Below are 14,197 nucleotides of genomic sequence, written 5' to 3'. Positions count from 1 at the left end.
GCAGTCTCCCAGGAGAGGGGTGGCTGCCACCTACAGGTTACCACCTGCCCAGTACAAGCAGGTGGATGAGGCACAGAGGAAATTCCTGCTCGCTGTGTTTCAGAACCACGTGGGGAGATCCCCACTGAGTTTTATGATTCAGGTTGCACGTAACGGTCTTAGCCCTAGAATCCCAATAAACTCTATTTATCATACACGGTTTTTGTGCCCAGGACCAAGCCTGGGCCATCGGGGAGCCAGAAGAAATAAAAAGATAGGGTCCTTGCTTATGAGAAGGTGGTGTCTAGTAGGAGTTAAGGCCAAGGCACACAGAACAATTAGCAAACAAGGCATTGTCGTCCAGAGTAGCATTATGCAGCGAGATAATAAACTGTTCAATTATGCAGTGCAGTCAGTTGGAGACCAGGATGGCATATAATGTGCTAATTGTGCAGAACAGACAATGCGAGGCCGGGACAGCTCTAATAGGCTAATTATGTGGTGCAGACAATTGGTACAAAAGGAGCCAAGGAAACGGACCTGGGGGAAGGGGAGGTGGATGTGAGCTGGTGGGGCAGCCACTTATGTAAACCAGCAGCCAGGCTTGAAAAGAAAACTAAACCTGGAAAATCCTGCCCTTTGGCTGCTCCCGGCCATGCCCACTGGCCATCAGCTGGGGTCAGCCTGCGCTGGTGGCAGCAGAGCGCCCCGGAGGCCTTGGCAGGTCTGAGAAGACCCGGGCAGCAGCAGAGCGCCCGCCGACTCTGGAGCCACGTCCCCTGGGCTCAGACCCCACGTCTGGCCCTTGCTGGCTCTGTGGCCCTGGCCAAAATAGTTGACCTCCTGCCCCTCCGTTTCTTCAGCTGTAAAATGAGGGGGGAGGGTAGCACCAGCCCCCACCTGGCAGAGTTGCGAGGGTGACAGGAATCAGAGCACCCAAAGGACTCAACACTGGCGGGTACATAGTAAGTGCCCAATAAATCTTAGCTGCTGCACCTGCCAGTGTCGTTCACAAGTAAGAAAAATGGCTGCAGGCTTTGAAGTTCCAGACAGAGACCCCAGAGTACAGTCATGCACCACGCAACGCTTCAGTCCACAGCAGACCACACATACGATGGTGGTCCCCTGAGTGTAGCCTAGCTGTATAGTAGGCGAGAGCATGTAGGGTTATGTGAGTACACTCTCTGATATTCACACGACGACGAAATCCCCCGACGACACATTTCTCAGAACACGTCCCCCTCGTGGGACCGTGCCCACACACAGGGTGACATTTCCTTTGTGCCTGCTTCTTGCTCAGCCACTCGATGAGCCTCCCATGGGGCCCCCTTCCTCTCTGGGCGCCCTGTTCCTCGTCTACAAATGAGGAGGTTCCCCGGGGCTAGGTCTGCACACTGGAGCTCTGGCAAACCCTCAGAAAGGAAGGGAGCTCACCTGAACTTATTTCCGTCTAATGTTATTTAAGTATGTACAAACATAAGACCAGACATGAAGGCCTCAGCTTCTGGCTCTTACACAGCTGTAAAGCCAGACAGGAGAGAAAGCCATTATTACGAATGAAATGCAGACAATGCCACACCACACCAATAAAATCCACTTGAACGTTAAAAATCTGAACATTTTTAAAACCCAAATTAAAATTTACAATTCCTCTTTTTTCTTTCTTTCTTTCTTTTTTTTTTTTTTTTTTGAGGAAGATTGGCCCTGAGCTAACACCGTGCCCATCTTCCTCTACTTTATATGTGGGATGCCTGCCACAGCATGGCTTGATGAGCAGTACGTAGGTCTGCACCTGGGATCTGAACCAGCAAGCCCCGGGCCGCCAAAACAGAGCACGGGAACTTAACCGCTGTGCCACCAGGCTGGCCTCCTGCCTTTTTCTTTTTTATTAGCCCAGGATAATTAAAGCACATGGCTGGGCCCCAGCTCCATTGTAAACATAAACCTGAATGTGGGCACTGAAGTTGCCTAGAGTGAAATGAGGTGAGGGGTGGACACCCAGAGGCTTGGCTGCTAGGCCTGACCTGGGCCCCAGCAGGGGGGTTCCCGGGGGAGTGCTGGTGAATGGGCCACATCTTGCATCTGAGCAAGGATGAAGTGTTTGGGTCAGATGATTCCCCAAGCTTCCTCCAAGCTACAGTTGATACAGGGAACGGGCACAGAGATGAGAAGCAGAAAGGACTGCCCGAGTGATTGGCCCTTAGCCTGGGACCTTCCTTTCCCCTCTCTCCTTGTGTAGATCTTCGGTTTCATAGCCAGCTTCCTCTGCTTGGCGAGCATATGGCTGTCCTACAAGATCTCGTGTGTGACCCAGTCAACAGGTGAGTTCTGGTGGTCTGAACACAGACCATCTCTGAAATTCCCTCTGCTCAGGAGCAGGAGGACGGCCTGTTCCCGAGTTCAGCAATCGGGAATGACCGGCTACAGAGGAGGCCATGAGAGCGCAGGGCCCAGGAGGAGAGGCGAACCCAAGAACTCCTGCTCTCGTCCTCTCCACCGCGCCCAGGGACACCCTGACATTTCAGTCTCTGGCGGCAAAGCATTGTCTTTAAATAAATTTCCTAATGACAAAAATAAAATGTAGAGCATTTATAAAATAAGAAAAAAAATTTTTAAGTAAAAGTCATTTATCATCACACTACCCGGAAATAGCAGCTGCTGGCTGGCTGACCTTCCAGCATTTGCTCCCTCGGAATATAGATATAGATTATAGATATAGATATAGATATAGACGTGACTTTTCTTAAAGGGATCAGACTGTGTTATGTTGTAATCTCTGTTTCTCCTACTTAACCACCTCCCAGACATTTTCCCCACGTCACTGAGTGTTCTTCTCCATCATTCTTAGTGGCTTCAAGGTGTCGCACTGACTCCATTGCATGTCTGTGCCATAGTTTACTTGTCTCCTGTTTGGGGACATTGCATTTTTTCTTTTAGTTCGTTGCTACTAGACAGTGCTGTAATGAACATCCTTATAAGTGTATCCCTATACATAGACCTAATATTTTTTATCTTTAGGATAAATTCCTGGAAGTAGAATTGCTGAAAGCTTCAACCAGCTGTTTAGATTAATCCACTTCTGTCTTTGATCCAGCACTTCCTCTCTTTGTTCTTTTTCTTCCTTTTTGAAAAACACATTAACAATACCAAAGCATGTACAGTATGTTGTCCGAGTTGCCAAAAGGTGGTCACAGCAGAGCTTTAATGTCCTTCTAGTAGTCACTGGCAAAATGGTCCCAGGATGCTAAGTGAAAGGAGCCAGTCACAAAAGACCACATGTTGGAGGGTTCCATTTATATGAAACATCCAGACTAGACAAATCCGTGGAGAAGGAAAGTAGATTAGTGGTTGCCGAGGGCGGGGAGAGGTGGGATGCAGGAGTCACTGCTGATGGGTGTAGGATTTCTTTTTGAGTCAATGAAAATGTTCGAAAATTGTGGCAATGGTTGTACGATTATATGAATATACTGAAAACCACTGAATTATACAATTTAAATGGGTGAATTGTATGGTATGTGAATTTTATCTCAGTATAGCTGTTTAAGAAAAAAAAGTGATGAAAAAGTAGAGAATGTAAAAAAAAGTTAATAATGTCTAAAGGTGATAAATCTATAAATATTGGTATAAAGATATTACTTAAAATTTTGGAAGAATCGCCAAAAGAAACAGTTAAATGAGGTCAGGCCTCCTCTGAGGGGTAAGCCTGGGGTGGGGAGGAATGGGCACAGAATGCCCTCTGCACTATTTAATGGTTTTTTTAAATATATTTAAAAAGAATAAAACACTCCCAGCGAAAGGTGGTGCTGGGTGGCGGAAGGAAGTGCAGGGGCAGAACTTGGGTCACCTTCTGGTGTGGCTTCTGGGTGGGCTCTGCCTCACTTTGCCATTTCCTTCCCAAGATGTAACCGCCTGAGGACACGGGAGGCTCGGCAGAGCGAGCGGCCCCGCAGAAGGGGGCTCAGGGGCCGGTGACCCCAGGAAGGACTTCTGAACCTGTGTTCCTGCGCCAAAGTCCTGCTCAGGCCCGTGGGCCTTCATCTTCCTCCCAAGCTCGGGAGCTGGTCCGAGCCTCTTTCTCCAGCCTTCCTTGGAGAACATTCCTCCCCATCTGGCAAAGAAAAGCAGCCTCCGGGGGAATCTGGTCTTCCTCGTGCTTTTAGAACTGCCTCAGGGACTGACGACCCCACTTAACACAAGGGCGGGGTTTCAGAACACTCCTGCGTCCGCCTGCTTCTACTTCACATTCCTCGGGGGAGGGAAGCTGTCTGAAGTCCTCTGATAAAAACCAAGCCAACTCCTAATTTATCTAGCTTGGAATTCCCGTCTTGAGATACCCTCTTTCTTCAAGTGCGGCGTGCCTGTAGAAGCTCTCTGTGGTCAGCGTGTCCCTGAGAAGGACGTCTCACATCTCCTTTCCCTGTCTCTGCTTCCGTTACCATTGCGTGTCTGTTTATGTGTTTTTTAATAAAATATTGACTTGGCCAATTGCAGAAGGATTTCTTATTAAACTAGAAGAAGGCTGTAAAACCAGGAGGGAAGTGAAGGGGCCTGCCAGGCTCGTGGGGAAGCACTCAGTGCTACCTGGGGGCCCGCCGGGCTCGTGTGCCCCACTGGAGGTGAGAAGAGCAAAGGATGCAGAAGATACTGGCCTCTCAAGATTTGCGTCTTTTCGAAGTAAAAATTATATTAAGGGTGGAAGCCAGTGGTGTTCACACAGGATATACGGCAGGGCTCAAAAGCAATACAGGCAGCCTCGAAAAGGAAGGACATTGTGACACTGGCCACAACACGGATGAACTGTAAGGACATCAGGTGAAGTGAGATAAGCCAGACACAAAAGGACACACACTGTATGATTCCACTTACATGAGGAACTCGAGCAGTCTGGATTCAGAGAGACAGAAGGTAGAACGGCGTTGCCAGGGGTAGGGGGGAGGAGAGTGGGGAGTTAGTGCTTAATGGATATCGTTTCCATTTGGGAAGATGAGTAAGTTCCCGAGATGGATGGTGGTGATGGTTGCACAAGAGCTACTTGGAGAATGGGGGAAGACAGAGACCCAGTTAGACCCAACACAAAGCTGGCACCACAGCCCAACAGAGACCAAAGCCATATTCTAACAGCTAAAGCATTATGGGTCATGAAGGATACAAACTGTGGGATGTATTTATCTTCTCCAAACCAGGCCCTCTCTGGGACCGCTCAACCTGGGGGCAGTGCCCATGTGTAACCCAAACTCCATACCCAGCACCCCAGCTCCCAGCACAGGAAGGTGACTCAGGGAGCAGTCAGCCAGGCTGGACCAAGCAAAGAAAGATGTGAGGAGAGGGAAAGTTGGGCGATGAGGGGAGGACAGGTAGTCAGGAGTCTGCCCCGAAGACCAAGAGCCAGCTCTGGCTCATTGTGTCAACCTGAGGCCACAGGCAAGCGTGTTGGCACCTGTGGCTACAAGGGGCACTGGGAGATAAGGCCAAAGCTGGCCTGCCCACATTCCCCACCACAGGCAGCAGCTCCCTGGCCAGTGGAGGCTCCCTCGGCCTGGCCTAGCCCTTGAGCAGGAAGCAATGGAGGGTGGAGGGTGGTACTCTGTCTTGGATGAGCCTCTGCCACAGATGCACCCACAAGAAAGACTGCTTCTGGGAGAGGCTCTTTAAGACGGCTCTGGTGTGGTCCTCTATGGTGGGGTGGTGTGTGGCAATGGAACTGCCCCCATCTCTGAGACCCTGTGAGGAGGCACACCTGCCCAGAATGTAGCCACAGGGATGCAGAGAGGCCCGAGGAGAAAGCTGAGTGGAAGTGAGGTTAGTGATAGAGCTGGGATTTGAGCCCTGGCCTGTGACCACCCCACCAGGGCCTCTGGGATGGCAGGGCCGGGCCGGAGCCAGTCTCCGCCAAATGGCTTCCCCCACAGGCAGTTGCTCTGATGTCTGCAGACTGGCCCAGAGAAGGAAATAAGCGTGTTCCTGAGGGATGCCCTGGCCTGGCACCTCCCTTGGGCTGCAGCCATGTCAGGATCTCTTCCAGGCACGTTGACCTGCTCAGCCCTCATCCTGGACCCCAGCCAGGACACTACACAGGCCCAAGGTGAGGGAACACAGGGACCTAGAGCTGGCCCATTCCCTGTGCCACCACCCAGGCCTCTTCCCTAGCAGGAAGAGCAAATTCTGTCATGGAAACACAGCAGGTCATTGGGGCCCCTCCTCAGTGACCACCACTTCCCCACTTTGTGGCAGGTTCTGAACTGCGTCCTCTGATCTCGCAGAGGCGCTTCAGGGGCTCACAGATATCTGATTTTATGTGCAGAATACACGTTAACATCTTAAAACATACACTCTCCCATCATCAAAGCAAACTCCCCTCGGCCTGCCTCACCTCCAGAGCGGACTCCCTCACTTTGTGCAGCCCTTGGGGAATGCCGGCCTTGCAGCTTCCTCTAGTCGAAGACGGAGATGTCAAGGGTGTGAGGCAAGCCGCTCCAGCCTCCTGGGCGAGCCAGGCTGTGTCCATCCTGCACGACCAAGACGAAGCAGCGGCCCGCATCCAAAGATGCGGCTGCAGCCCCCATCAGCTCCTTCACCAAATTGCGGGCTTTTCTAATGAAGCCCATTATTCTCATGGACTGACTTTCAATGTTTTAAATGTAAATTGATAATTTATACTAATATGATTTCCTGTTTTATATAATGGAGTTTCATGTATGATTTAGACTGAAAAGGGGGATTTCTCTGCCTGAAAAAAAAAAGTTAGGAAATGCCTGAGAGGAAGGGAGCTGCCAGGCTGGCGGCCAGGCACCAGGTGGGTGGAAAGGGCAAGGAGCCCAGGTTGAGGAGGTCACACCCCCACAGGGGCTTCCCGGTGAAGACCACCGTGAGAATACCTGGAGAATATCTTGGAAGGAGATTGAGGCAACTGATGGATTGTGAGAGTTTTATTGTAATTTTCTGTGTTCATAGAAAATTATGCAAATGAATAAAAAAACTCTATATAGAGTTGTGCTGAAAAGAAAACGTTATGGTATCAAGTGTGCCACTTGGCTCAGTTCTGAATAGTGATAACAGCCAGAATAATGGTCACCCTGGAAAAAAAACTCATTCTCTGGGACCGCGGGTGCACGTGAGAGGGCAGCTGGCAAGCGCTGCCAGGTGGGACAGCCGCCCAGTGTTGTCTGATGTCCCAAGTGATGGAGAGAAGCAGAAATCTGAATTTTTAGGCTAAACATTTCCTGATTTTAAATGTTGCCAAATAAGCTTTTTAAAGATACACTTAGGTCAAACAAAACCCATGTAGGGGTTATATGCAGCCCGCGGGCCCTCGGTTTGCGACCCTGCCGGGTACTGCGGTCCTCCGGGAAGGCGGGCGCCGGGCAGCAGGAAGCCCGGGCTGAGGCCAGGAGCGCCGAGCCTTCGCGGGGCCGGCAGCTGCTTCCTCCCGAAACGCCGGGGCGGTGCCGGGGCGGGGGCCTTCCCCGGGGCGTCCCCGGGGTGTCCTGCCAGCAGCCGGCCTGCTCGTGCGCTGGCGCTCCTCCCAGCTGGGCGCACCTTTCCTTTGGCAAAAACAAACCCCGCGGCGCAGCTGGCGGCCCGAACCCCGCGCGCCCTCGCCGAGCCGCGCCCGCCCTCTGGTGGCAGGCGGGGAGCACTGCCGCCCTCGGGCCCTGGCGGGGGGCGAGGCCACTGGGAAGCCAAGTTCTTCGGAATCCAGGGTTCAGATTAGAAGCACCAACCTCTAGTGTATGTGGACCTCGGGTGCACAGTTTAATCATAATCCTCGGTTCACAACACTCTCACACTCTGATCATCGGTCCACGACAATAACCTACACTTAACTGCAACTACGGCTTCCCCAGTTCATCAGCTCTCCCCATTTCTCCCCTCCCAGCATAACCTCCTGAATCTCCCACTCAGCACATCTTTGCTTTTCTTATTAGGTAGTTCTATTGTAGCTCTATATATTGCCTAAAAGGTGCATATAATTATGGTAGTTGTTTATGATTAAATGAAAAGGATACCACGCTGGATGTGATCTTTTGGGACTTTATTAACTTACCGTTACATCGCTGAGGCAGACCCCTCCCCGCTTTGTGTAACACTTTGCATCCTCTTGGCTTCACGCTCTCTTGATCCAGCCACCACTGCAGTGCCAGGCCTGCAGGGGCCATGACCAGTTTCATCCCAATATAACCAGACAGCTGTGCTTCAGGCTCCCATCGACACCTCTTGACTGTCACACTGGATCTTTCCTATGGACGCTGCCATTGGACCCTCTCAGCACCCACACATGTGCCAGCTGCAGGTACAGGAGAGTTCCTGCCCTTGGGGTAATACTGGCCAACGGAACACAGGAACCATGGCTACATTTGTCCTCCTCTCCCGGGACAGACTGTCTGAGGCAGGTTTTATACAACTTTTCCAACGATAGCCCCGTGACCGAGCACACAGTCACACAGTGGTGGCCAAGCCAACAATGCATCCTTGTTTTGGCTCTGGTTCCTTCCCAGCTTCACTCCTGAAGCAGATGGTTCAGTTGGCTATGTGGGACCAAGTCGAAACTCTGAGGTAGCAGCACTAATAGCCTTACTCAGGGGTGGCCTTGGAAGACAGCAGTGAAGGGAAATACCCTCAACGATCAAAGCTCTGGGCAGCACATGTGGTCATCCACTTTGGTGGAAGTGACCCAAGAAAAAAAAATATACAGCCTCAGGAGAGAGGTGAATGGCCAGAAGCCTGGAAGGAGAAAGACCTGTAGGCCTCAAGGGGTGGGTGGGGCAGAAAGCCACTAAAATTCTCAAATGAGAAAGTCATTTGAACAAAAGGAGGATTTCCTACAAAATAAAAATCCTGAGTAATGAGGCCACTGAATGCCAGGAAAAAACCCTGCACAGATGGATATATTTTATGACCAAAAGCCAGGGGGCTGGCAGGATTACAGGGAGGACAGAGCGAGACCAGCTGGGGGCTGTGAGGGTGCACAGAACGGCAGGTACAAAAACCTGGAGGGGACTTCACAGGTCCTCTGGAGCAAAGACCTAAGTCTGAGCTGATACCACTCAGACTGACAAATTACAGCAGTGGGACAAACAGAGACAAGCGTTAGGTACAGGATTGGGTCTTCAGATTCACCCCCACCCAGATGGAAGCCCCAAATATTCCTAAACTTACTACATACTGGCTCTGTGATTTTGTGGTTTCGTGGGTTGTTTAGTTTTTGGTTTGGACTGTGTCTGCTGCTCTTTTGCAAGAACCTGCAACTGATACATCCCTTGTGACCCCTGTTGGTGGCTAATGTAAGGGTCAGCCAGATGCAGAGCCAAGGATGGCGTTTACCCACAACTGAAACAATGCCTCTTCCTAGGAGAAGAAAAAGTACTGGGTCTTCTCACCCAAGGTCTTGTACAGTCAGCAGTGCTATGCCAAGCTTCCTTTAAGTTGAACACCGCTGTTAGGCCAATGGAAGGTGGGAGCTTTAAGTGGATTGTGGAAGCTAAAGAAGAACGTGCCCACCTTCGTTTTCATAGTAGCTGCCATCATCAAAGTGAATGAATGAGCTATGTTCCTCCCATTGTACCTGGCTTATGGTTTGCAGCCTAGGGTGTTACTAACACTTTCTTTTTTAGATCCCTTGGGGGGGTGGGGGGAATCAGTTTGCCTTCACACACCTGTCGGCATACAGTCCACCTTTATCGCCCTGAATTCTCCCGTGAGAGAGCATCAGAGAGTTGGACAGACCTGGTATGCTGTGAACTGTTGGTGGATATCCCGGCATTTCCATAATGGCTCCACAGAGCAAACTGCTTTTGCTGCCTTACGTGCCACCCAAGCACAGCTGAGAAAAGACAGATGGGCCCTGAACGAGGACAAAAACAAATGCCCTGCCTTCTAAGTGAGCATCTTGGGAGCTGTGTCACAGCTCAAAGAGATACATAGTTCACAATCAATCAAGGATAAACTTTGTAGCAGCCACCAACTACAAAAAAAAGGGGGCCCACCCTGTAACTGGCTGCTTTGCATATTGGCTATTGGAGACAGTACATCCTAAACCTGGGCATGTTCCTACAGCCTCCACCCCGAGTCATCAGACACACGGCCACATTTGAGTGAGGGCTCCAACAAAAAATCATCTTGGAAGCAGTTCAGGTGGCTGTAAAATATGCCCGACCCTGGAGCCTTGTCTCCTTCAACCTCAAGAAACTACAGGAGTCCGTGACTGATGGCACAGTTGATGGAGGCCTTTGGCAATGAAAACTCCTCTGGTTTTTCTGGGCCTCTGAGCTTTTGAATTCGAGGACTTCCTCCTGCTGCTGAGAGGCAACTGCCAGCCTTACTAAGGTCTGATTGAAACAGTCTCTAACTTGTCATTCTCATCCTGCAATTCTGAACTAAATCCCATAGGTGGGACAAGCTCCAGAAAGTCCAATCAGGAAAAGAACATGGATCTTCCAATTAAGGGCCAAACTCAGCCCCTTAGCCTTTAACCAACTTCACAAACAGGTGGTTGCCCACCCGTTAGATAGAAGCAGTGTCTTCCCTAATGAATTGCTGGTGTAATGTTCTCAACTACAAAATAGGCCCCCGACAAGAATCACTGATGAAAGAGCTCACCCACCTCCACGATGAGTGGGGCCTCTGCAATGCTACAGCCATCCAGGCATGGTAAACGGCTGACGGCCCACAACACAGGACACCCCATGCAATAGGCTCTAGCCACAGAGTGCAACACCCCAAGATTTACTGAACAATATCCATACACAGGCTCATGGGCTGTCACTAATGGCCGTATGGTGAGGTCTTTGGGCCAACCAGGACTGGACTAGTAAAAGCATTCTATATATTGGGTGTACCTCCCACGGAAACATCTAACTCCTTAATTACAGGCTCAATATTTATGTTATATATATATGGTTATATGAAGTAACCACATCTAGAAAAAAGCATGTTAGACAAACGTGTGGAAAAAGCCAACACACATATGTGGCCATCATCTCTACTACAGGCCAATGGATGGTGCTCAAATCCACAATGATAGGGAACCACCATAAAGGACTGAGACGCCCAGTGAGAAATTATGGAAGCCAATCTCAACTGCAAGGCCTGTATTATTTGCCAACTATACTAGACTCTTCAATGATGACTTCTACACGGCCAGCTGGTCTGTCTTCATCTATTTACAAGTTGCAGAAAGTGATAATCCCCCTTCTTACCTGAGCTCCTAGGCACTCAGGAGCTTTTGCATATGCGTTGACCTCAACGGATGAACGGATGGACTGTTTATTTTGTTCAGATCTATATGGGGAGACAAACGGGCACTTTGTCCCAGGTATTCTATGCCCACCCTCCTCTGCCCACTGTCTACTTATGATAAGAAAGTGGCAAATCCTGGGTCCAGAAAGGACAATCTGGCTCATCTCTGAGGGGACGACGGATCTCAACTGGTCAGGCATGAACATGTCTGACCCCGGGAAGTACATGGAGGCCATGGGGAAGTAACTCTCTCTATTCCTATTACAAATATAGACAAACAGTCCCAATATAATTCCAGTACTCTTCTAGTTCTCATGATGTTGAATATGTCACCCCACCTAACCCAGCTGCAAGGCCCCAAGGGCCAGGGGTGGATTAAGACAAATCTGGATGGCCCTGGAGGTTCGTTTCCTCCCTCATTTTGGTAGCTTACTGGAGAGATGACTCAAAAAGGTCTGAGTTAGCACAAAACAAAAATATGCTGATTCTAGCCTTTGAGCTCGAGTCCCCTTTTCTCATAAGGCCACTCCTCCACAGAGAGCTTCCGTTCTTACACAGTTGCGTAATTACTCAGTTGTCCCCTCCACCTTCCCCACGTACACGTGGAGCATTCGGAGGCAGGGTCCCTCTCTGCATGCAGTCCATTTATGTCCAGCATAAATTACAGGATAATGAAAGCTTAAGGAGCTGCACACACTCAACTTCTGTTTGCCCCCAGTAAGTCTTTATATTTGCACCATCCACAAAAATAAAAGTAGAACCAAGTGCTAAATATAAAATGCAAATCATTAAACATTTTAGAAAGTGGAGGAAAACATCTCTGACCTTAAGGTAACCAGAGAAGCAAGGTTAAAACATAAATCACAGACTGTGAGAAAATATTTCCAACGCATATTACTAACAAAGGATAATATCTGTTAACATGTCAAGAATTCTCAAATGAAGAAAAAACTCAATATGAAAAAATGGCAAAGAATATAAACAACTCACAGGTGTACGGAAGCCTAAAAGGTCACCAAACAAACGAAAAGATGATCAGGCTCACCAGTACTACGGGGGACGCAAAAGAAGAGGAGACACCAGGCAGTCCCAGCCCCGTAAAAATGTGAAGTTGAACTAACATCAAGAGCAAGACGAGAGTGGGGAAACGGCCCTCTCATCCACTGCTGCTGGGAAGGTAAACAGGTTCTGCCCCCTCCAAGACCCATTTGGAAATATTCAGTCATGTTGAAATGTACATTCCCTCTGACCCGACAGTTTTATTTCTAAGTACACACCCAACATACAAACTCTCACACATGTGCACGAGATGTTCAAGTATGTTTGTTCACTGTGACACTGGTTGAAATCATCAGAAACCACATAAATTTTCTTCTATCAACAGGGGAGTGAGAAGTACACTGTGGTATACCCATACAATGGAATACCACGTAGCACTTCAAGTGAATGAACTAGAATTACATGGATCAGATAAATTTCAAAATTCTATTGAGTGAAAAAAGCAAGCTATGAAAGGATACAAATAGCACAAACACCAGGTTATACATTGTTTATGGGTACACCTGTATATATAATACAAACAAGAAAAACAGACAGGAAAGACACCAAATTCAAGATAGTGTTTACCTTTGGAAAAGGAAAGAGAATAAAACTAGAGAGGATGGTACTTCAAAAGCATAACTTAATTTTTTTAGACAAGGCTCCTTAAAGCAAATATGGCAAAAGGTTATGATCTACTAAAGCTGGGTGGGTGTCTACAACAGGTGTTAGCCTCTGTGTTTCCAATGCCTGACATTTTTCAAAATTAAGAATAAAACTGGGGGCTGGCCCCGTGGCCGAGTGGTTAAGTTCGTGCGCTCCACTGCAGGCGGCCCAATGTTTCGTTGGTTCAAATCCTGGGCACAGATGTGGCACTGCTCATCAGACCACGCTGAGGCGGCGTCCCACATGCCACAACTAGAAGGACCCACAACTAAGAATATACAACTGGGTACCGGGGGGCTCTGGGGAGAAAAAGGAAACAATAAAATAAACTAAAAATAAAATATTAAAAAAAAAAAAGAATAAAATTGGGGGCCAGCCCAGTAGCACCATGGTTAAGTGTACCCGTTCCGCTTCAGCGGCCCGGGGTTCACCCATTCGGATCCTGGGTGTGGACATGGCATGGCTTTGGCTTGGCAAGCCATGCTGTGGTAGGCGTCACACATATAAAGTAGAGGAAGATGGGCACAGATGTTAGCTCAGGGCCAGTCTTCCTCAGCAAAAAAAGGAGGATTGGCAGCACTTAGCTCAGGGCTAATCTTCCAAAAAAAAAAAAAAAAAAGATAAAATTGGCCAAATGCAAAGGTATCAGGGGAAGGACAATACTTCCTACCTTGTATTAAACCAATCTTCTATGATATTCATCACTTGTAGAACTGTAATTTAGTCTAAAAAATTAAACATGTTTTTCTATTTTAAATTGTTTTGGGGTAGTCAGGCCTACAAAATTTTCTCTTACGAGGAATTTTATTTCTCCCATCTTGGACACAATTCTTAAGATGCTTATGACAGACACTGTGGCTCTCCAGCCCAATAGCCCTTTTCCTAGCTAACAGAACCAGTTGTGTTTAGGTACCATCCTCCACGTCGATAAGTGACTAGAAATAGGCACTTAACGTCTTCTCGGAAGACAAGTAGGTGAAGTCCACCAAGGGGCTTCTGTGAAAAAAGAACACCCTAGAGAGACACAGAAGAATAAACAATCTCTTCTGTTCTGGCCTTTGGATATCGTGGTGCGGATGGTGCCTGGAGATGTTGCCACCGTCTCGCTATACCATAAGGGGTCAATCCTGGAGACAAAAACTCACAGGAGAAGACGGACGGGCAGAAAAACAGGGAAGAACCTGGGCCTGATGACACTGCTGAGCCACTGAACTTACCAGTCATGGAATCGCCCTCCCCAGATTTCTTGTGAAATAAAATTTTCCTTACTGTTTAAGAC

At 48.8% G+C, this 14,197-nt stretch overlaps 1 protein-coding gene across 4 annotated transcripts in view; it reads left to right on the top strand.

Annotated features, from left to right (window-relative positions):
• CMTM7 (CKLF like MARVEL transmembrane domain containing 7) overlaps positions 1–4,472 on the top strand; it is a 60,816-nt gene extending 56,344 nt beyond the window's left edge. For all 4 annotated transcript variants that reach the window (XR_011496296.1, XR_011496295.1, XM_014827170.3 and 1 more), the window contains exons 4-5: positions 2,219–2,300; positions 3,879–4,472. Coding sequence is in view for 2 of the 4 variants with exons in the window: in XM_014827170.3 (XP_014682656.1) it covers positions 2,219–2,300; positions 3,879–3,892 (96 nt within the window). In the remaining 2 variants the exon portion in view is untranslated. The remainder of the gene's footprint in view (positions 1–2,218; positions 2,301–3,878) is intronic.
• Positions 4,473–14,197: the final 9,725 nt, after the last annotated feature.

Source organism: Equus asinus, chromosome 21 (assembly GCF_041296235.1).
Source record: "Equus asinus isolate D_3611 breed Donkey chromosome 21, EquAss-T2T_v2, whole genome shotgun sequence".
In the NCBI taxonomy this organism is placed as follows: Eukaryota; Metazoa; Chordata; class Mammalia; order Perissodactyla; family Equidae; genus Equus; species Equus asinus.
Note: the sequence above shows the minus strand (reverse complement) of the source record. Positions and strands in the feature narration are given on the sequence as shown.